Raw genomic sequence first — 23590 nt, 5'->3', positions numbered from 1 at the left:
ATGCCACACAAGGTGAGACTAGGCAGGCAGGTAACGACTAGACAGGTTTAAAAAAGTCGCTTCACCAAAATGCGACTGCAGCTTCTACCTTGTGATAGAAATGTTCATGATAGATGAGAAATATGTTTGACAGATTTTAGGCCAACAAGTCTTTTACAACAGTTTAGATACCAGAAAACACTTTTTGGCTGGTAGGTAGGTGAGCTTTATCTGTAGCTGTAGGAAGTTTAGGCAGGGCCACGTTACCGGACGATGGCGACAGACCGATGACAAAGTCAAGGGCGATATTTTTGACTAAGGCCATCTGGAAGAAGGTAGAGGTCTTTGTAAACCCATAGGTGGAGCATCTGGGGCGCAGACAAAGCAGGCAGGCACATATTCACACACATCTTTGACTAAGATGAGCCCTGAAAGAGGACGAAACATTAAACGTAAAAAAGCAAATTAAATGTAAAAACTGGAAAGCCCATTCCCAGGGTCGGGTTCATTTAGCCGAACGTCGCAAACTACACACTCTGTTTCTCGTGTGAAGGATTTGACGCACATGATGATGAAAGTAGTTGCAATTCTGTATCCATTTAGATGACAAAGTATCAATTGAAATGTCCTGAATGGATGTGCTTGTCGGCCCTGTTTCATATCACACATACAAACCAGCATAAGTGTTTTTTCAATGATTTGCCCTCTTTGTGCTTTCTTTTAGGCAAAGCCATGATTTTACTGTGTCTTTGGCTCTTTCAGGGATCAGTCTGGGTGTTGTGGTCAGAGAGTACGCATCACTGTCACATCTCTACAAGCAGTACTTTGGCTTCCCAGGAGAGATCCTGATGCGAATGCTGAAGCTGGTCATTCTTCCCCTGATCATTTCAAGCATGATAACAGGTAACAGAGGCCTGCCTGTGCAGTCAAGCAGTTTGTCCCATCCAGTTATCTCTGAGGTTAACCCCGAGCTTTCTGTACTACAAAGGTGGTTCACTTCTTACTAACACTAACCTGTTAAGGAGCAGGTTATGTTCACAGATTAGAGTTCATCAGGTTTTATATTTAACCATGACCCTCAAACCGACTGCAGATGAAGGAATAAAAATAAAACATGTCAGGACAGGTTGTGGTTCAAGCTGGAAATGCCACATTTTCAGGGATTCTCTCGCTTAAAACATGTTTGAACTGTAGCATAGATTCTCTGCTGGGCTGTATGTTTTATATGGGCAGCTTGCTGAGCCATATCTAAGAAGCTTGGAAGGAACAGCTTCAGATCATTTCCTCAGGGATTATTAAAGTATTCGGATACTTTCAGTCCTCTTTCAAACCATCAAACCGTGTGCTCTCTGTCCAAACTGTGAACACTGGCATCCTCCAAATCTGATCAGGGTAAAGCTGCTTCTGTTTCCTCGGTAACTGTCCTGCTGTAGTTGTTTTCTGACAGTCTCCACTGTCTCAGTTGTCGGTGTGCAAGTGTAGAGTGAGACCACATCAAACGACACGATGGTTTCATCTGGATCTGGTGTTTCTGGACCTTGTTGGTGAAGTCGGTGGAGTTTTTGATGTGAGTGTGTTCCCCACAAGGGGAGCTAGGATGGTGGCTGAGTTTGTGCTGCTAACACTGGGTCTGAGTGGGACTGCTTCTTTGTGGACTGTATATGTGGACTTCTTCTGAAGTCCACATATACGGGGTACAGGGTACGGCGCCCCCTGGGTACAGACGGTGGCATGTAGGGTGGTAACTGATGACTTTATTGTTGTGTAGTTGTTCGTGGGGTCTCATCTTAAAGCTTCATAGGTGCTGTTGTCACTGAGGAGTGTAGTAATCTCTGTAGGACAGTGTTTAGAACAACAGTGCACCTCCCCTTGTCAGCTGGTAACATGGTGGCTCTGTGCTCAGGGATGTGACAGCCTGCTTTTCTTGTATTGTGAGGTTAGATGGAGGGACTTACGCACTGGAGAGGTTTAAACCTTCATGCTGATTGGCTCTGCTTCAGGTTTTGTTCCGTGGCTGTGATAAGATCACTGTGGGCAGCTGTTGTGGAGAAACTGAGTCCATCTTTTCAAGTTCAGTAAGGTTTGTTAAGGTTCAGATATTGAGGGGAATCCAAAAATAACCACTGATCCGGCCTGGTGCACTTAGACAACATTTTAATGAATTACACATGTGTGAGTCCAACACTGCGCAGTGTTGAACTATCTTACAATAGTCAGAACAAAGACTTTATAGGGTTGGAGTGAAAATAGTACAGCCCCCTCTTCTGTTGCTAGGCAGATCCAGTACAGCATACGTCACACCAAAACCACAAACGTTCAGTTAACTTTGGACATAGTTTTTAAAAAAGAACATTGTCTTCGGTTCGAACCCAGGTGCTTCCTGTCACCATCCTGCCCAGGCTTATCTTCTGGAACATCAGGCCCACGTTCTGCACAAACCGTCACTCATGCAGGCACAATTTTGCAGTCGCAAGCAAAACATAATTAAACTCTTACCTACTAAATGAGTCTACTTATATGTATGTGTATGTGTGTCAGCTTCTGTTGCCCTTTATTTCACCCTTCACTTCATCAGCTAAACCTTGTAACCTTTCCACCAGACAGAAGGCCAGCATGTACTGAAACTATGTGTGTGTATGTGTATATGTCTGTACATGTATGATCCTCACGCTGCACCTTAATTGACCTCAGCTTAAGCAACCAGGCTAAGTGTGTGTGCCGATCTTGACTTATATGTAAAATGTATAAAACAAATGTTCCAATCTAATACAACTACTTAAAGCTTAATCAAAGCTTAATCAAAGATTAAAATAACCTGCTCAAAATACTTGCACTCAGACCCTGCTTTCAGTTTCACTTCTGCAAAGCCTGCAACTTCAAAAACATGTAACTTCCTGTCTTATTTTGGCACAGAGTGTATTTCCTGCCCCTACAGTCTACACTGAAACATTTAAAATTATAGGAGCATTGAAAAACATTATAGATTCAACTCAACAGTTTAGAGTGGTTATAACTGGACCTGTAATAAAAGCTTAATTGGGTGCCAATATGTTTAAACATCTGAATGCACTATCAATATTAATAATTAATGAAATGATAATACTGATCATAAAAAATAGCAGCAGAAATAGCAGCAAAATATCCTTTTAATCTCTACATTCCCCTCTCTCGACCTCTGGCACACCAGAGGTCGCCATACATTATGTTGGGTCACTCCTTGGCCCATTCAGCTGCTTCCCTGTCCACCCCTGACGTCATGGACATTAGGATCACTGTTCCCGCTCTGACCCTCTCTAGGCATCCTGTGACTTAGCGAACCAGACAACCTCATGTCATCTAGGTGGTCTTAGTAATAAAATGCCAGCTCCCACTTGAGAACACTCATGCTTGAGGTTAATCACACCAGAGTATCAGTGAGCCTAAAGTTGGTCAACGGCTGGAGAGAATAAGAGTGCAAGCAGAGCTCAATCAGCACTCCTCCCTCACCCCTGAACCCAATCATACCCGGTGAGAGACCCCCTACACTCGTGAATCTCCAGTGGTCTGTCCCTTTTTTGGGTCCCTCTCTTGTGGAAATCTTCTCCTGTAAAGGATAGAAAACACTTTCTCCCTACTACGGCTTCCCTACCTCATGTCCCTCAGTTGTTCTCTTTATTCAAACCTGATTCAACCTAATGTTACTCAAAACATGAACCTAATTACGTATTTGGTTTTTGACTTTTATTTCTATATATTATTCAACCTTACTCATCATTTTGTAAAACTCTTAAAGCGCTGCTTGCACGTCTCTGCATGTGCTTCCTGTTGCTCCCCTATTCTCCCTTATCTGATCATCCACATCCTGTACACAAAACTGTCGCTGCTGCAAGTGCCTCCACTCTGATCTAAAGTCACCTCTCACAAGAAAAATCATCATAAACGCTTATTCTACTAAAGGATCAAAGAAAAACAACCACTTTAATCAGCTAAGTGTAAGCACATAGTTAATTGCTCCTAAATAAATTTCATCCTAGCTAAGAGCTGAACTCTAACTGTATTTTAGAACTCACATTTCCTGTGTTATAACCTGTTCTTGGTATAACATTTTATTTCATTTTTGCTGCTCTTAATGTTATGATACATTCTAATTTATACTTTATCAGACTTAACCAAAATATATAAGCTTTCTCCCCTTTTACTTCTACTTTAACGCAAAAAACTTGGTCACTTCAACAAGCATTTGTTATTCTGTAACTGCATTTTATATAATAAGACTAATTTAGAGCTGCATGTGTTATCTCAATATTTTACATGTCACACAATTTAGTTACAAGCAAACTCCTATTCAGTTCCTCTTGTCTGTCACTTGTTATTGGGCCAACTCAAATTCAGATAAAAGCTAAAGGAATTTCAGGCCCTGGGCCTCGCCTTTGTTTAAATCATGTGTGTTTGTAAGCGTGAATGCTGCTTATCCTTCTATTGCTCCAAGTCCCACACAATATATCGACTGAGACATCGCGCTCATCGAAGCTTATGACCTTAAATGGACCGAACATCAACTCTGTTAATGAGCACAATCGCAATGTGTCAGGAAAAATCATTTCTACGTATATAATCTCCAATATTATTCATTTGAGTCAGTGACACTTTTAACACTCTCTTAAGAAGCTCTCTCCTCTACCCCAGAAATAAATCTATTTAATATCTATTTCTAAAGCCTACCTTATAACAACTTATTCTAAAAGTCAAAAGAAACCACACATTTTCTACTCATAAAATCTTCGCTATTTTCCCCAAAGCATATCCTTTATTCCCACAGTTTCCCTTTAAGTTTGGTGTACAACTTCTTATCAACACCAGCAATTTATCTTCTAAACCGAATTCAGTTCATTTTAATCCTTTCTTTAAAAATAACAATCTCTGCCCCAGTTTTACCATATCTAAATTATCAAACAACCCCAATAGTTATAAAATCATACTAAAACCCATTTCAAATTAAACAAATTAAACCTTAACTCCCTCTCTTTTTTGACACATCTCATGTGGCAAAAACTCAAAATGCTCCACCCAAGCTTAGGAAATTAAAAGGGAAAAAAGGTTAGTCATATCATTTCTCAGAACAGCTCAGCAATCCTCCTCTCAGGTATTTTGCTCCGGCCCTAAAAACCTGTGTTTAAGGAATAAAATCAATTTAATCATCATGTCAAATCTTCTCGAACTCCTGCCCCCTTCGAAGTCTAGATCCTTGGAATTTCCTGGAAACAAAACCTGTACTTTACATTTCATACTCAACTCCCCCTTTATGATCCAATCTGTGTCATAACAAAAATAAACTTAAACAGAACAGTTATTAATCATGTGTTACCTCAGTTAATGGTAACTTGAGTTTCATCAGACAATGTTTCCCTTTTAGCATTTAGCATTTTATAGTGTAATAACATGGTCTAACCCAAATCAATAAAACAGAAATTCCCTCAAAGGAAACATCAGCATCCCCAGAATTAAGTCTTCCACTCCTCCTGTTTGTCAACCTTTTATTTATTTCCCCCCTTGGTCCAATCACTCGCATTCACTCACATGCATTCACACATGATATTTTTGCTGATACTGCAGCCTTCCGCGCACGTCATCAGATGCTCCACATCAGCAAAATGAGCTCAACCATTTGTTTTATTTCGTTTTCCTTTTTAGGAAAATAGTTCTCCATACTTTTGACTGGATTGAATCGCTACAGAGACTCACAACCAATCAAGTCTCCACCGGTAGACTCCTCCGCCACCAATTATGATCTGGAAAGCCCACCTGATTTTCGTACTCGGTAATTTTGTCAGCGCCGTCAGTTCACTCTCTTCCAGGCCTGCTTAGAACAAAAATGAGAAAAGAGAGCTGATTATTAGCGCATCAAAGTACAAAACAAAATCACCTGACAGGTTTTTTCTGAGTGCACTACTACAAAAATTTTGGGCCCCTCTCAGACATATCCATATTTAATCAAACTCCCTCTCTTGAAATAGAAACAACAGCCTCAAAAATCTGAAACAATCTCACAGTTCACCCGTTCACTGCAACCTGGACCTCATCACAAGCTGCACCGTTTTACACACAACAATGTCTCAGGCTCAGCCTCAGCCTCAGATATAAGCCCATTACGACAACATATCCTCACTAAATTATAAATTTCCTGTTCACATCTGCACCTCTGAACAGACCTGACCACCGTAATCAATTATCGTGTTACTTTACCATTATATTTCACCAAATGATCCTCAACAGCCACCGCTCTGTCTCTTGAACTGAAAGCCTCAGACACACACGCACACAGGAAGTGTCTTCGTCACCAGTCACTCCAGCTAATTTGCATACTGATTCATCTCAACAAGTCAACGTGACAAAAGAAATACATGTTTAAACCTTATCACATTATTGAATTATTTTCATTTTCTTTCTATACTAATCACTTACTTTTATCAATCAGTGCAAAAGCACTCCTAACTCACTCTTTTAAAACTGCTTTAATCACTTTTCTTCTGTTAATTTCCATAACTCACTCCCCTGTCATATAACCCCTTTGAGTCAACTTCAACCTCAAGCTTTAAGTCTATTTTATTAATCATTCACACCATTCTATCACTTATACAAGTAGCAAGCTGATCTTCATTGCGTATGCTTCTGTTCTTAGCCAGGTTTAATCAATGTCTATGCATTAATCTTCATGAGCTTATCTTTGTAAGGTTAATGCATTCTCTGTTTATATGTGTGGTTTCGCATATGTTGCTTTGCAGTATTTCAGACTCCTTGACAATTCTCCAGTTGAACAGTCAGTTTTTCTCCTTCCCCGAATTACTAACCCAAATTTTCATTTCCCACTTTAAATGACAACCCTCCTGGTCTTCAGCCAGGTGTTAGGGCTTGCTTTTCAGGTTCATGGACACATCATGCTGTGAACAATTCAATCAGAAACTTGCCTTAACTTATCCATTGATGTTAACCTCTAATTTCCTTCCGACTGCTGGATCTGGGGAATTGGTCCAGGTCTGCTTTGCTCCTGAAAATAACAAACTAAGACATTTTCATTATTATCACGAGTGCTTAAACGACCCACTTCTCTCTCTTTCCTGTCACAAATCCCAGTTATGTCATGCGTATGTCATGAATATGACTATAAGCGTGTTCTTCCTCGTTACATTTCATGTTAATTGAGTGTAAGCTGCTTTCTTCGTTGCATGCCATGTGATCATCTTAATTAAGTGTAAGCTGCATCTTCATTGCATCCTATATTGCGCTCTTCATTGCATTTTATGTATTCATATTTAATTTATGCATCTTTTCACTGAGCTTTAGATTCAAACTATCTCACTTCTGATTCATTTCAAAAATAATCTCACATGTAACAACTTGTGTATGTGTGTCTTCTATTTTATTAATATAGTTGTCAGTTATTTCCTTTGATTATTTTTACCTTTTGTATTGTTTACCTCTTTGTTGTGATGTGGTGGACATCCCTAAACAATCATGAGTTCCGGCTTCACTTTTCAATCCAATTCTACCCTATATTCTCTCAGTCAGACTCGTGCAGGTTCACCTCTCACTGGTCCTTTTTCATTCACAGTGTCCTGTGTAGCCTTCAAAGCTCCAACAAACACAGTCTGTTTCTTCTCTGTTTTGATCTTTCAGTGTTCTTCTTCGAAGTTAAGTTCCAGTCTGGCAAAATATCACCTTCAGTGCCTTCAGTCTTATTTTCATTTGCTCTGTTTTCTTCTCCATTCATCTTTTCAGTCTTCTCTTCCAAGATTGCTCCAAGTTTGGCAAATATGAGAGTCAGTGCCTTCAAGCAGACATATCACACTGTTCTTCACCAGCATGCATGTTGCATCACGTGCTTTCTTTCATACTGCTGGACTCATCAGTCGTCGTCAGTGTTACTGCTTTCACTTGCACTGCCTTTGCCGCTAGTCCACGATGTTCTGTCGGTCTTCATCAGGAGATTGACTGTCCTTTGCGTTTCTTCTCAGGGTCAAGGACAAAGTGAGAGATCAAGCCGCACAATTTCGAGCCAAAGACTGGCTTATTTTCTCCCAAATCTGTTAATCTATTGTTCTGCCGCTGTACTCAAGGTTCCAATGTTGAGAGAAGTCCACCTGTATTGGCACACTAAAGCATATAATTAGTATCATATTCATTTTTTATCTTAAAACCTCCATTTGCTTCATCTGCCTAGAGTTAACTCGTCTGTCTCTCTTCTCTGGGTGCGTCACAGTGAGTTTCCCCTTTTATGGGCATGCAAAGTTCCTGTCCCAGACACACACACACACTTTTCCTGTTTCTGCAGACTCTGCAGAGACTTTCTGCAGGCAACAGGCAGACTGTCTCCCTTTGAATTTCACAGTCTACAAACAATCAGTAATTCTACTAAATCTTGATCTAAAAACCATACACCTTCATTTCACTCACACACATTTAAATAGAGCTCTTTCAAACATCAGGACAATTAACACTTCTTCACACACATCACCATTCTTTAGGTCAGTTTTGTAGCATCAGTCACACAATAATTTCTTGAGTGGGTGTACCAAGTGTATATACTTATGTGTTTTTGAACTGAGAGAAAAAGAAACTCAACCTCTCATACCATCACTCATGCGTTTCTTGAATTAAAGCACTTTCAAACTTTAAAACATCCTATTTTACATCACAAAAGAAATATATTTCATACAATTTGGGGGTTGTTCTTGACAAGGCTCTGTCCTTTGATTCACATCTTGCTGCTACAGTGAAAAAGGTCCAACAAAGATTGTACTTTTTAAGGAGGTTGAGAGGTTTTAATGTTTCATCTGAAATGATGACTCTTTTTTATAAAAGTTTTATTGAATCTGTTTTAACTTTCTGTATCATTGCCTGGTACGGTAATATGTCCCTGAATAATAAGACCAGACTTAACAACCTGGTTAAAGTGGCTGGCAAGATTTCAGGGAGGCCTCAGGTCCAGCTTGTGGACTTTTATAACAGGCAGGTGCTGAGGAAGGCAAACTCTGTCCTGTTGTGTTCAGATCATCCTCTCTTTAATGATTTTCAACTGCTTCCATCAGGTCGTCGTTATAAAGTGCCTGCAGTGAAGACAAAGAGACATAGACTGTCTTTTGTACCTAGTGCTATTATCACAGTTAATAACACTAAACCATGAGTGTTGTTGCCATTGCACATTGCACTTTTTTTGATGAAAAATCTAGGTTGTTTTATCAGGCTTATATTATATTATTTTGGTGAGTGTATGTGATGTGTTGGTTGTCTGTTTGTTTGTTTGTATGGACATACTGCAAATCAATTTCCCGTTAGGGACAATAAAGTTACCATTCACCATTGACCACTTTTAAACATTTTAACCTCTTTCAGACATGAATCGTCTCACACACCCTGCCTTTTCTCTCAAACTTCCACCTTTTCACTCACTCAGACAAATCACGCAGAGTCACTCAAATCAAATACTGACAGCATTCACACGGTTAAAATACGCTTTCATACAAGTATTTTAGCCATGCTTTTCATCATCAGAAAGAGCAAGTAAAGAAAAACTGAAACCTCTAATCATTCTCACAGCTGCTCACACCACACACACCTAACTAAAAATAAAACACACCACCATTTATTACTCAAGAGAGGTTACTACAGGAAAATATATAGTGGTCTTAGGTACTGTACAATACACTCAATCTATATATATGTCAAAACTCAGTCAATGACTATACATCCACAGTAATGAATTCAAACTCCATTTATACTCTCGTAATATGCAAAACCAGCCTCTTAATTACAGGCATTTAGCAACATTTTCAAACAATAGTTACAAAGCTCCATACACTCGAAACTGAAAGCAACACCCTTCATGCACGTCACCGCTGCTCATTTACATTCTCACACACACACCATCAGTGCACATCCGGCTGTGCACTGCTGACACAGAGACTGATCTCACACATAGATCTCTTATTTTATATTACACAGACGTCTTATAATTACAACTGCACAGATTTTAGGCCTCTTAAAACCTATAAATTTCGATAAATTTACCATAACGGCTCCAACCGATAAAGTCCCTGACTTTTTTGCGACCAATTCACCGGACCAGCTCCAACCGTTCCGTCCAGATTTCTAGCCCTAACTTAATTTACAGGTAGCCAAAAAAGCGCAAAATAGAGGCTCCAACCCCTAGCAATTTTGAAGGTTCCCAAGTTCTTCCCGGTTTGTCGTACCGTACTATCCCTACTCACCGGTAGGTCAAGGGTCAGCGTCCTGCCCAGGCGCAAGCGTTACCAAGGAGAAAAATGCGCTTCTTAACAGACGCCGCTGTCGTTCTAGAAAAATTTAGAGTAATTTGAACCAACAATCTACATCCGAACCAGGATTAAGATTAAGGACAACCCTCAACAGTTTTGGAGGTTCCCCAGTTCTCCTCGGATGTTGCCCGAAACTATCCCTAGTCGCCGCTAGGTGAAGGATAAATTTCTCTATCCAGCAGGGAGCGTCACCTCCGAGAAACTTCTTAAGGGTTGAATAATCAATGGGGCTCCAACCCACAAAATGACCAAATTCCCTACCACACTAAATTAGCAGCTCCAACTGCTTTAATTGTCTCAACGGCTCCAACCGTTTTAATTATCTCAGTGGCTCCAACCACTTTTAATTCTCTCAGTACTGTACTTTATCACTTTCATTATCCTTATTTCAATTTCAATTCTCATGAGATTTTCACCAAAATCAAAACAGACATTCACCAGTAATTTCAGTGAGTAGACTTTAATTTGTCATATCCAATTTGGCACAGTTTGGAAAATTCAACGGGTATGTGCCTTACCTTTGTATAAGCCGGCTTGTCTCTCACTTTCGACCACTGACTCGTATCTGCCCGTCTAATCACCACGGACCCCGGATCTCTCCGTCTACACCTCCTCCAGAATTCCCCTCTCACTGGACGATGCCCCCAAATGTTAAGGTTCAGATATTGAGGGGAATCCAAAAATAACCACTGATCCGGCCTGGTGCACTTAGACGACATTTTAATGAATTACACATGTGTGAGCCCAACACTGCGCAGTGTTGAACTATCTTACAATAGTCAGAACAAAGACTTTATAGGGTTGGAGTGAAAATAGTACAGCCCCCTCTTCTGTTGCTAGGCAGATCCAGTACAGCATACGTCACACCAAAACCACAAACGTTCAGTTAGCTTTGGACATAGTTTTTAAAAAAGAACATTGTCTTCGGTTCGAACCCAGGTGCTTCCTGTCACCATCCTGCCCAGGCTTATCTTCTGGAACATCAGGCCCACGTTCTGCACAAACCGTCACTCATGCAGGCACAATTTTGCAGTCGCAAGCAAAACATAATTAAACTCTTACCTACTAAATGAGTCTACTTATATGTATGTGTATGTGTGTCAGCTTCTGCTGCCCTTTATTTCACCCTTCACTTCATCAGCTAAACCTCGTAACCTTTCCACCAGACAGAAGGCCAGCATGTACTGAAACTATGTGTGTGTATGTGTATATGTCTGTACATGTATGATCCTCACGCTGCACCTTAATTGACCTCAGCTTAAGCAACCAGGCTAAGGCCATCCTGTGTGTGCCGATCTTGACTTATATGTAAAATGTATAAAACAAATGTTCCAATCTAATACAACTACTTAAAGCTTAATCAAAGCTTAATCAAAGATTAAAATAACCTGCTCAAAATACTTGCACTCAGACCCTGCTTTCAGTTTCACTTCTGCAAAGCCTGCAACTTCAAAAACATGTAACTTCCTGTCTTATTTTGGCACAGAGTGTATTTCCTGCCCCTACAGTCTACACCGAAACATTTAAAATTATAGGAGCATTGAAAAACATTATAGATTCAACTCAACAGTTTAGAGTGGTTATAACTGGACCTGTAATAAAAGCTTAATTGGGTGCCAATATGTTTAAACATCTGAATGCACTATCAATATTAATAATTAATGAAATGATAATACTGATCATAAAAAATAGCAGCAGAAATAGCAGCAAAATATCCTTTTAATCTCTACAGGTTCCTGTCTCAGAAGGTCTTCACCCACTGCTCATGACTGTGGTGTCTCCCTGTTCTTGTCTGTATGGTCTAGAAATCAACTTGAAATGACACGTTTTTGTTTGCAGTGTCTAGAATTTGTAAGGTTGTCTTTCTTTTCCTTTAATGGGCCTGCTGAGCCTCGTCCTCAAACTTAGGCTACGTTCACACTGCAGGCAAAAGCGCATCAAATCCGATTTTTTTGACCCCATGCGACCCATGTCCGATCATGGTATGACAGTGTGAACGGCACAAATCCGATATTTTCAAATCCGATCTGGGTCACTTTCGTATGTGGTACTGAATCCGATACATATCCGATGTTTTAGAAAGCGACTGCTGTTTGAACGGTCATGTCGCATTAAATCCGTCTTTTACGTCACTGACACAAGACAGACGCCAATTTTCAGCGCCGGAGAAGCGCCCGAGAAGACATCCCGAATGCTTCCTGGCCATCCAGTGTAGATGTCAGTGAAACTGTTGGGAAGACAACATGAACATTTTATTTGTACTGTATAATCTGCAGATTCTGACAGAAATCTGCAACTATCCTTTGAAGCACCGCTCCTCTCTAAAACAGCAATAAGGATCATTATTAGGTTATTTACATTATTATGTAAATAACAAAATAACTTAAAGCAAAAATTGGGAAACGTAAAGTCCGAAGTCTTTATATTAAGGACCATCAGTCAAACAATACTGTTTGCTCTGGGTCTAAACAGAGCGCGTTGTGTGTGACGTCTTCTTTTGCGCATGTGGGCTGCTTTGAGGGTTCACACTAGAGCGCGTTTGCTGTCGCATTTTATTTGTAGTGTGAACAAGCAGACAAAAAAATCGGATTTGATCAAAAAATCGGAATTGAGCGTTAAGACCTGCAGTGTGAACGTAGCCTTAGAAGCTTCTTCTAAAATAGGGGAGGGTGGGAGTGTTTTGAGTTCCTGCAGAGTCTGAGCTCATTCTGCAGGGCATCTGTAATGAAACACACCTGTCTTATCCTCACACTTAGAAGTTGGCTTTGTGCTCTCCATAACATAAACTCTGCTTTGTGTCCTCTGACTGTGAATCCACGGCACAAACTCTTGGGAACAAGTCTGCTATGTCTTAGGTTGAAGTGCAGGTGGTTTCTATAATCTGCTAGTTGATTCCCTGTCATTCTGTCACAGTCCTGGGTGGGTGATCCAGTGTTTTGGTTTTTGTATTATTGATCTTTGTTTTTATCTGGGGTTTCACTGCTAGTGTCATGTTTCTGTTTTGTATTTCTAGTTCTTAGGTTTTGGTCCTTGTACTCCGTGTTCTGTGTTTCCTGTTTTACTTTGAAGGTCCATGTCTTGTATTCGTTTTGCTTCCTCCCTGTCTTGTCATGTTTAATTGGGTTCAGCTGTGTCTCCCTCCTGTGTGCCATGTCCTTGTTACCTTGTGTGTATATTTAGAGTGCTATGTTCCCATAAAGGCTGATTATCTCATGAATCGTGTTGCATCTTCACACACTGCTCAAAGAATCTATCTCTGTTACTGCATCACACAGGCCTTTGAGGAGACACTAAATAACCCATGACTTAAACAGCCATGAATTGGCACAGCTCTCCTAGCTATAGGCTATCTCCAACCTTCCTTTTATCACAAAAAGTCTTAAAGAGTAGTTGTCAACAGCTAACTGAGGAGGAATGGCTTATTTGAAGAGTTTCATAACCACAGAAACAGCATTAGTAGCCTCTGACAGGACGTTTGTCACTGCACTGTCTGGTACTGCTGACTGTAATATGGGGGATTTGACTCCTATCTGTTTCCAAGTTACCTTCAGTAATCACTTCCTCCAAATTCCTACTGCTGCTCCAAGAAGTCTTACCATTAATAAATGTTTTACATTGATCAGCCTTTCTGTATTAATGGGGACGTACCTCAGACCTTTAAGGTGGCAATAATTAAACAAGTACTTAAAAAGCCCAGCTGTTTTTGGGAGACACGCCCTCTCTGCTTTAGATTAGGCTTAAAACGTTCTGTTAGTTAGGGCTGGATCAGGTGACACTGGTGTAAACTGCTGGGGACTTTACATGATGCCTTCTTCACTCACTGTGTTTATACACCACTCTGCATTTAATCATTGGTTATTATTAATTTTTGGCTCTCTTTCACAGTATGTCTTTTGTCCTGTCTCCCTCCCCTCACCCCCAACCTGTTAAAGGGGAGTTTTTCCTTCCCATTGTCACCAAAGTGCTTGCTCCTTCTTCTGTATTATTGTAGTGCCTTTACCTTACAGTACAAAGCACCTTGAGGTGACTGTGGCTGTGATTTGACACCATATAAATAAAACTGAATTGAATTTTCCACTTTCAGTAAAAAGGTTAAGACACTACAGTCACCTCAGTAAGAAACCCTGGTGACTGTAGAAGAATGAGTTCTCTGACTAATCTTTTCACTGTGTTCACGGCGTTATATCACGGCTCCCTGGTGAAGTGGATGAATAAATAGCTCAGTCTTGTAGCTCATACATGAAATGAATGAAAAGAAGACAAAATATTTCACATCTACATTAGATTGATTTTGCCTCTGAAACAGTGATTTCAGCTGAGCACAGCTTCTTTATAACTATCACACTTTGCATCTTAAAATATTGTTCCACTGTTCATTAGTTACTGAGTTGGCTGCTGCTGTTGTTGTTGTTTCTAGATTTTCCTCATGCATTTCTCCTGCGGTTTGTCACCTGTGTACCTTCCCTTGGCCACTGACAGGATTGGTGTTAGGGTACCTGGATGGTTGACCTGCTGTTTCGGTTTTTGGACCTTGTCTATTGTTGTTATGCTTCTTAGTCTTTATTTGGCATTGTTTAGTGTTCTTGTGCCTCTTAGTGTCATCGAAAACTAGGGAACAAAACATTTCCAAATACCAGGGACAGCTCTGGGGTTCTGCCCAGGAACCTGCAGAGAAGGTTCAACACTTCAGGGGGGTGGTCGGGTGGCTGTGTGGGCTCAGCAGAGATGGAGAATCTAAGGGGCCATGAAGGTGTCCAGGTGCCATGTTTGGATCCTGCTAAAAGCAACAGAGACCCCCTGGTGGCGTGACCAGAAGCCGACAATGGTGACGGAGACCCTCTGGTGGTTTGGCTGGGGGCTGGCAACGATGGAGGATGCAGAGCCCCTCTAACGGCTCAGCAGCTGAGCAGCTGTGAAGATGGAGATCAGACCCTCTGACTTAGGCTCATGTGCAAGCAGTGAGAGACTCAGGTTCACGCGACAAGGGAGTTTTGGGCCCCGGACCCTCTGACTGTCTTTCTGCTAACCAGAGCTGCACTCACCCTGCTTGAGCTGGCTGTCTGTAGCCGTTCCAACGGGACTCTTTGGGCTTCTGAGCTGCTGCTGCTGTAGTGAGGCCTGAGAGCTGGGCAGCTGCTGTGATGGAGAGTACCTGGTGGATCTAGAGAAGTGTTTGGGGTCACTGCAACAGAGATGTTGTGGTGACCCCAGGTGTCAGTTTTTTCAGAGTCTTTTCTGAGTCGGGGTCCATTGTATGGTCGCATGTTTAGGAATAGAGACCACCTTTGCAGACTCAGATGTTGGAGTGAATAAACAAAAACTGACCTGAAAAAAACCTGGTAACTGAAAGGAAACAGATTCCAAAACGGGATATATGTGGAAAATGCACACACAGGCAAACGGTATGAGATGACAGAGAACTGTGGGGAGGCCAAGAATACGCACAAGATGACCGGGGAACATGGGAAACACCAGGGGAACACATCTGAAAGTAATCACAGAAGACGAGGCAACGGAATCAAATAAATTAGATTTGAGATTTTTGGATATTTTGGGCGAATGTGTAGAATAAAAATTTTAAAATAAAAAATTGTACGGAATTGAATGTTTACAATTACAGAATGTGTTGAGACAAAATGATTTCCCAACTGAACAGATCCAAAATGATCTAGACAGGATCAAATCTAAAAACAGTTTGATAGCTGATAGAATAAAATCTATACTCATCATCTTTCTAACTCTATTGCTCTGTGGATATTAATGCACCTGCCAGACTGCCGGTCAGTTCCTCTGAAACATTTTTTGTATGTTATCTTACCAATCACTATTTAAATAACTCAAATGTGTCACAGTGAGGATATGGACAAGTGGGTGAAAAAATCTGCCTCACAGACAACTCGGCATCAGCTTAGTGAAACAGCAGACAAAGGTAGGTGTACACTTTTGCTACGTCAGACAGATTATCATGAGAAAGTGCTGTCACTGCTTAGTGACATTAAAGCTTATGAGCCCCTGATGTGCTCAGGTAGACTAGAACAGTGCAATATAAGAACCAGTCTCATGCCACAGGATATACCCAAGAGAAGCTACAGCAAGTAAGAGTGCATGGGTTACTGAGGATACATAAACAGGGCGTACCTTGTATGTTGGCTTTATGATAAACTTGGTTACACCAGCATCTCAAAGGTTTGGGTTTGGTTCTTAACTGTCGGTAAGCAGCTCACGTTCAAAACACTTTCTATTTCGTGCAGACAGTGAGAGATGTCATCATGGAGGCAGGTGAAACCATGGTCTCATACCATGTTACATCTCTCTTCACTCGCGTTCCAGTCACTGAAGCGTTGGAGGTAGTTCGTAAGAGATTACAGGATGACCCCAACCTCAGCAACAGGACCACTCTCAGCATCAACCAAGTGTGTTTGAACTGTGTCTCAATTCCACCTGTTTCACATATGAGGGTCAGTTCTACAGGCAGAAACATGGGTTCCCAGTTTCATCGACTGTGGCCAGTTTTTATATGGAGTAAGTGAAAAAGAGGGATCTGTTGTCCTATCACAGAACACCAGAAAGCCGATGTAGATAACACCTGGGTGAAAATCAAATCTCAGCATGTTTATGGCTGTGTAGGTTCTCAGTCCTCTCAGGATGCACTACAATTCACCGATCACATTAACAAACACATGAAGTTCATGAGGGCGGATATGAAAAATAACAGCTTTCTTAGACTAAAAGTTTCATCAGGGATGGGCAACATTTGAAAGTCAATATTTATCAAGAGCCAACAGATTTGGAGCAGTGTTGAAGGTTTGACTCTCATCATCCACTGAAGCATAAACTGGGTGTCATCAGGACGCTACAACACAGAGCCAACACCATCCCCACAGACACAGCTGCCAGGGAAGCAGAAGAACATCACATCAAGAAGGCCCTGAGTAAATGTGGTTATCCCAGCTGGACTTTTGTCAAAGCTGGGAAGACGCCTAAAGGAAGCTCCAGCCGATCCAGGAGAGAAGGACAACTGCTGACTAAGCGAAGGCCTTTGTCTTAGTCACTTCATCACTGTGTGTGATTCACCCTGGTAAGAACTGAACCAGTTTTGTAGTACAGAAAAGCCGGAGTTAACCCTGAAGTTACCTGGATGAGCCTGAACCCTGATGTGTAGGGTGATCCTTTGTTTTAAATACAGTAAATGTGTTTCTTACCAACAGGTGTTGCAGCCTTAGACTCCGAGGTGTCAGGAAAGATCGGTCCGCGAGCTGTCATTTATTACTTCTCAACAACTATCATTGCAGTTGTTCTTGGTGAGTTACATTTTAATTAATAATTCATTTTATATGCAGCATATAAAATGAATGGTTGATATTGCTATTTTCAGTAATGCTGTCATATAAATATATAGCTACTAAGTGGCGTCTTTCTTGACAGGAATTATTTTAGTGATGACTATCAAACCAGGCGTGTCTCAGACAGCTGAGCATATTGACAGAGCTGGGACTCCTCCTAATGTCACTACAGTTGACACACTGTTGGACCTGCTCAGGTGAGTTTCTAACCATGTAGATCGTGGCTCAAGAGTTGGGAGTTCGTCTTGTAATCGGAAGGTTGCCGGTTCGAGCCCCAGCTCCGACAGTCTCGGTCGTTGTGTCCTTGGGCAAGACACTTCACCTGTTGCCTACTGGTGGTGGTCAGAGGGCCCGGTGGCGCCAGTGTCCCGCAGCCTCGCCTCTGTCAGTGCGCCCCAGGACAGCTGTGGCTACAATGTAGCTTGCCATCACCAGTGTGTGAATGGGTGGATGACTGAACGTGTAAAGCGCTTTGGGGTCCATAGGGACTAGTAAAGCGCTATACAAATGCAGGCCATTACCATGTAAATGTTTCAGGAATATTAGGATGGTTAAGATGGAGAAATAAAAGAGTTGCTTCTTTCTTCAGACAATATCCCAACAAACACTGTTTAGTTGGTTCGGGTAGCATAGTACTAGCATCCTTTATTGGTGTCAGATTACATAATTGTAATGTAAAACTGTAAGACCTGTCACTGCAGCGTTACGCTGCCCTGTCTTTGACATGGTTGGTAATCTCACTAAATTATGACTAATTCTGACATTAGTATTATTGATGTGTTTGTCAACTATGAAAGATTTGTGCAAGAAGAAAAGCACGAACACTAATTTAAAAAAAGAACTTTAATACACACTATAAGAGTTTATAATTTGAGGGTGGTCTTTTTTTAATAGTTACATTCATGAAAAGTATGTTTTCCTAGATATTTAATCTAAGAGTTGCCACAGAGATCCATCCATTACGCTGGTACACATTCAGTTCTTCTGCTCACCTGCAGCTTTTTCCTTTCCCACTGACAGAAACATGTTTCCTGAAAATCTGGTGCAGGCTTGTTTTCAGCAGGTAAGACGATTACCACAAATCCTGTTATTCCAATCTGCCTTAGATTTTGTCATCATGTGATTCTGACACTGTGGAACGTGTCCAATTCCACTCTAGTACAAAACAAAACGCAAGGAACTGGAGCCTCAAAAGCTTTCAGTGAATAGCAGCACAGTGCCCCCTCTCACGACCACGATCATGACTGTAATGGAGGTAGGTATACTCATTACACTGTGGTGACATGACATTAGTCTCATGTTTCTGCACCTGGCAGCCAGCGTCTCATTTAATGGATTGGCCCAATAATGAGTTATAAGCAGGCTGAGATCAGTGAGCTGTAGTGCTGCAGATGACATTTGCAGAGATCATGAGTGGATCTAATGTATGTGTGGAAGCAGCTTTCTGGCCCGCTCATTGATCAGTGAATTGTCTTTTTTCCTTCTCTTGGCAGAACATCACAAAGGACTACAAAATCGTCGGCACGTATTCCGATGGAATCAATGTGTTGGGGCTTATTGTGTTCTGTGTTGCCTTCGGCCTGGTCATTGGGAAGATGGGAGAAAAGGGTCGAATTCTCCTGGATTTTTTTGATGCCCTAAATCACAGGTGTCGAACTCCAGGCCTCGAGGGCCGGTGTCCTGCAGGTTTTAGATGTGTCCTTGATCCAACACAGCTGATTTAAATGGCTAAATTACCTCAACATGTCCTGAAGTTCTCCAGAGGCCTGGTAATGAACTAATCACTTGATTCAGGTGTGTAGACCCAGGGTGAGATCTAAAACATGCAGGACACCGGCCCTTGAGGCCTGGAGTTCGACACCCCTGCCCTAAATGAAGCAACAATGAAACTGGTCCAGATAATTATGTGGTATGTAAACTACACCAGTGTACTCCTGTGGAGCCCTAAAATGACACAAAAATAACAAAACATCAAAGAAAAGAAAAACTACACGGTGAAATGGTGAAACCAACGTTCCTAATCACTTTTCCGGCTCAGGTTCACAGAGGGAACCTTTTTTTTGGATAAGCAGTTAAGAAAACTGATGATTGGGATGTTGAAAATGTTCCTGTATAATTTTATTACTTTATCTGACCCAGTTAATTGAGGCAGTCTGACAGTGAGTCCAAGGATTTCATTCCCATACCTGATGGCAGTCAGGGGGCCGTTGCCCAGCCATCACCAACCCACCACCAAACCAGTCATGCTGAACGATTACAGGCAGCATACCAATCTCCACGGCCTCTCCAGACCCTTTCACATCTGTCACATCTGTAACATGTGCTCGAGGTAAACCTGCTCTCATCTGTGAAAGCCAAAACTTGATGGACCTGCCAGTTCTGGTGCTCTATGGCAAATTACAGTCACAGGGCCCACCATAGGACACTGGACCCTTGTTTCTGATTGGTCAGAGACATTCACATCAGCGGCCGACTAGAGTTCATTCTTTAGGGCTCTGTCAGTGCTCCTCCTGGTCCTTCTTGCACAGAGCAGCAGATGCCAGTCCTGCTGATGTCTTAAGGACCTTCTGCAGCACTTTCCTGCTCTGGCAGAGTGACCGCCTGTCTCCTGAATCTCCTGCATGCTCACCGTGCTGGGAGACACAGTAAACCTTCTGGTAATGGCAGTCATAGTTGGACCAGGTATCACCTTATCCTCATAGTGACACTGACCAAACCAGAGAAAAAGGTGCAAAAACAGAGGAGATAAGGAGAGGAACAATGTTAGGTGGCTCTAACTACAAACACCACTGTAGTGTTGGGTTGTTTGGGTGCCGCCAGTGTGCCTGTTGTTCATTTCATCAGGGTTCGAGTCTGATCCACGTCTTGCTTTCCCCCCCCCCCCCTCTCTCTGCTTTCCTCTCATTTCTTCACTGTATCTGTCAATAAAGCTGAAAAAGGCTAAAAGTTATAAAGCCAACCCCGTCTGCTACTAACTGACCAGCTCAGTACTGCAGGAGTTTGACCTGATGCAATACTCTGACTGAAAAGTATACCTTTCATTTTTTTGTGTAAACCTACTAGATTAACTACATTTCCCAGTGGTAACGACATTATTTTCAAATCATTACCTGCTTTCAGTAACTTCTACCTCCAGGTCACATTTGTTATTGTCGAGCTGTCTGAGGAGGATGTGTTCATCGTGGAACTGAAGCAGCTTCCCCCACCACCTTTGTCTTTTCAGCTACATGCCAGTAGGGATCCTGTTTCTTATTGCTGCAAAGATCATCGAGGTAGAAGACTGGGAGATCTTCAGGAAGATGGGTCTCTATATGGTGGCGGTGCTGAGTGGGTAAGCTTTCCCATTACTCTCCATCCGGCTGTTCCACACTTCGAGCTTTATGGCCGACATTTGGACCAATTCTCCCTCCTGTGTACGATAAAAGCTGAGCTCTGTGTGAGCACTGATAAGGGTGAAGGACATTTAAAACTGCTCAACCTGCAAGAATGCAGTAATGAAAGCTTCACTCATGCCTCTAAATGTACGAGGCACAATTAACGACTGTACTATAAAAAATCCCCCTCAGTTAACCCAGAAGATGAGTCCAAGGTTCTGAGTGGATCGTGTGAAATCATCTCCTGGTTCCTAATGCAGCAGAAGAGGCTTATTGAAGAAAACATGTCACTGTTTTGAAGAGTGAAGCTGGGACAGTCCTCCACACACCTGCCTTTTTATTCATTTGTGTCAAAATGAACCTTGAACTTTATTCCTTCATTCGAAGCCTTTCATCAGCGTGCATGCTGTGGCTGTGAGTGTGTATCAGTCACAGCATGCACGCTGATATTTAGTCTGTGAGAAGTGCAGTGTGCACAAAATTATGTTCCAGTATGAAAGAAATGCATCACTTATAAAAAGAAGTATCACTCGAGGTTTGTAGCTGATAGAAGCATGTCTGCAGAGAATAAATACACGTTTGAATAATGTTCACTCTGTACTTCAGATCACATTATGTCAGTTATGGCTGAAGCTAAATCTGTTGTAGACCCAACATATTTTTGCACTTTCATCCAGTTTAGCACAATTTTATGTAAAGCCAGTTTATAACAACGTTAATTTCAAGGCCCTTTGTGATAGCCATATGATATTAAAGACAGGACCTCGGCCCTTTTAACCAGAAACCCTTGAGCAAAAATCATGAAAGCAGAGCGAGTGTCTGTCTCCAGAAGTGCGACGAGCAGCTGGTTCCCCACAGTTCAATGCTCCGGCTGCCATTCAGAAATTCTAGGAACCACAGGTCAGCCTGCCCTCCCACAGTGAAGTGCTCTCTGGGGATAATAAGATGGGAGCTCAGAGATATGATGTTGGGAGACTCTGGGAGAACAGACACATCCTGGTCAAAGATTACTGAAAGACAAATGGGAGAGTCGTAGCTATTACGTCTGCTTCATGCTCATCCATATTAGTTCAGCTCTCCTGTATGCTGATTGGCTCACAGGGGCTCTCTCACTACATTATTAGATATTAGAAAGCATCTTGAAATGACAAGATGACAAAATTGCATTAAATTGAATTATGTCTATGGAAACTTCAAAGTGCCATCTGCAGCTATTTCATGTATCATTCAGGCCACTGAAGCATTTTCAATTCACAACCAGTTTGACTGAAGTGTATTTCTTCCCAGTGTTAAAAGCTCGTGGATATTAAAGTATTTAGAATAAGCTACCATGTTTTACATGTACAAATTATAGAAAAAAGACAATTCCCTTAGAGAAGTGTAAATAATTAAACATAGGTGAAACGAGCATAAACAACTCTTACTGAGTCCAAGAGAGTCCCGCGTGTCTGTTTATTTTTCTTCAAATTTCTTCTTGTAATATTTTTGTAATACAGTGTAATTCCCTCTGCGGTTCGATAACGCGGTGTATTTTGTCCCTCAGTCTAGCTATCCACGCCACCGTCTGTCTGCCCCTCATCTTCTTTGTCATTGTGAGGAAGAATCCGTATACGTTCACTCTAGGCATGGCTCAGGCCCTGGTGACGGCGCTTATGATCTCCTCCAGGTCAGAGTCTGATTTTTCATATTTGTTTAATTAGACTAGTCAGGTAGAAACAACAGCTTCCCAAACATTTTCAGGGCACAAGGACTTTTTCCTTTTATTTTAATGAATCTAAAGCACTTGGATGTCTGAGAGGACTACAGAATACTTACTGGCTCTCGTTATGTCTTCCAGCTCGGCTACCCTGCTTGTCACCTTTCGATGTGCTGAGGAAAACAATTGCATCGACAAGAGGATCACCCGCTTTGTGCTCCCAGTCGGTGCAACCATTAACATGGACGGCACAGCGCTGTACGAGGCAGTGGCTGCTATCTTCATCACCCAGCTGAATGATTATGCTCTAGATGTAGGTCAGATTGTTACCATCAGGTACGTCCCTGTTACTGCTGCGAGTATAACTTTAAAGACAACTTTATAGTTTTAACATTAGGATTCTTTAGGAAAACTGCCAGTTAACCTGCGTCTCAAAAGGACTTGATAATATCCTGCTTGTCATGTAAATGGAGAGTCTTCTTCACACGCTGAGGTTAATTATGGATTAATGTGAACAGCAAGAGTACTGACAGGGACTAGAAAGAGAGAGCAGATTTCTCCTGTACTGCCTTCCCTTCATTGGCTTCCTGTTAAATCCAGAATTCAAAATCCTGCTGCTCACATACAAGGTCTTAAATAATCAGGCCCCATCTTATCTTGATGACCTTGTAGTACCATATCACCCTATTAGAGCACTTCGCTCTCACACTGCAGGCTTACTTGCTGTCCCTAGAGTATTTAAAAGTAGAATAGGAGGCAGAGCCTTCAGTTTTCAGGCCCCTCTTCTGTGGAACCAGCTTCCAGTTTGGATTCGGGAGACAGACACTATCTCTAGTCTGGGATTACTCTTATGATCACTGCTGTCTGAATTACTTGTGTGATCACTGC

General features: G+C 41.7%; 1 protein-coding gene across 1 annotated transcript; it reads left to right on the top strand.

Moving 5' to 3' along the window:
- Window positions 1-23142, top strand: LOC100708032 (excitatory amino acid transporter 3-like). Its single transcript, XM_025909286.1, has 11 exons — window positions 1-26; window positions 704-882; window positions 17498-17590; window positions 17715-17829; window positions 18653-18695; window positions 18792-18887; window positions 19126-19273; window positions 19505-19541; window positions 20856-20963; window positions 22550-22672; window positions 22844-23142. The coding sequence occupies exons 1-11, from the start codon at window positions 1-3 to the stop codon at window positions 23085-23087; spliced, it is 1212 nt and encodes a 403-aa protein (XP_025765071.1). The 3' UTR covers window positions 23088-23142.
- Window positions 23143-23590: the final 448 nt, after the last annotated feature.

The sequence above is a fragment of the Oreochromis niloticus genome, linkage group LG7, assembly GCF_001858045.2.
Source record: "Oreochromis niloticus isolate F11D_XX linkage group LG7, O_niloticus_UMD_NMBU, whole genome shotgun sequence".
NCBI lineage: Eukaryota > Metazoa > Chordata > Actinopteri > Cichliformes > Cichlidae > Oreochromis > Oreochromis niloticus.
The sequence above is the reverse complement of the archived record's forward strand: the minus strand, read 5'-3'. Positions and strand labels throughout refer to the sequence as shown.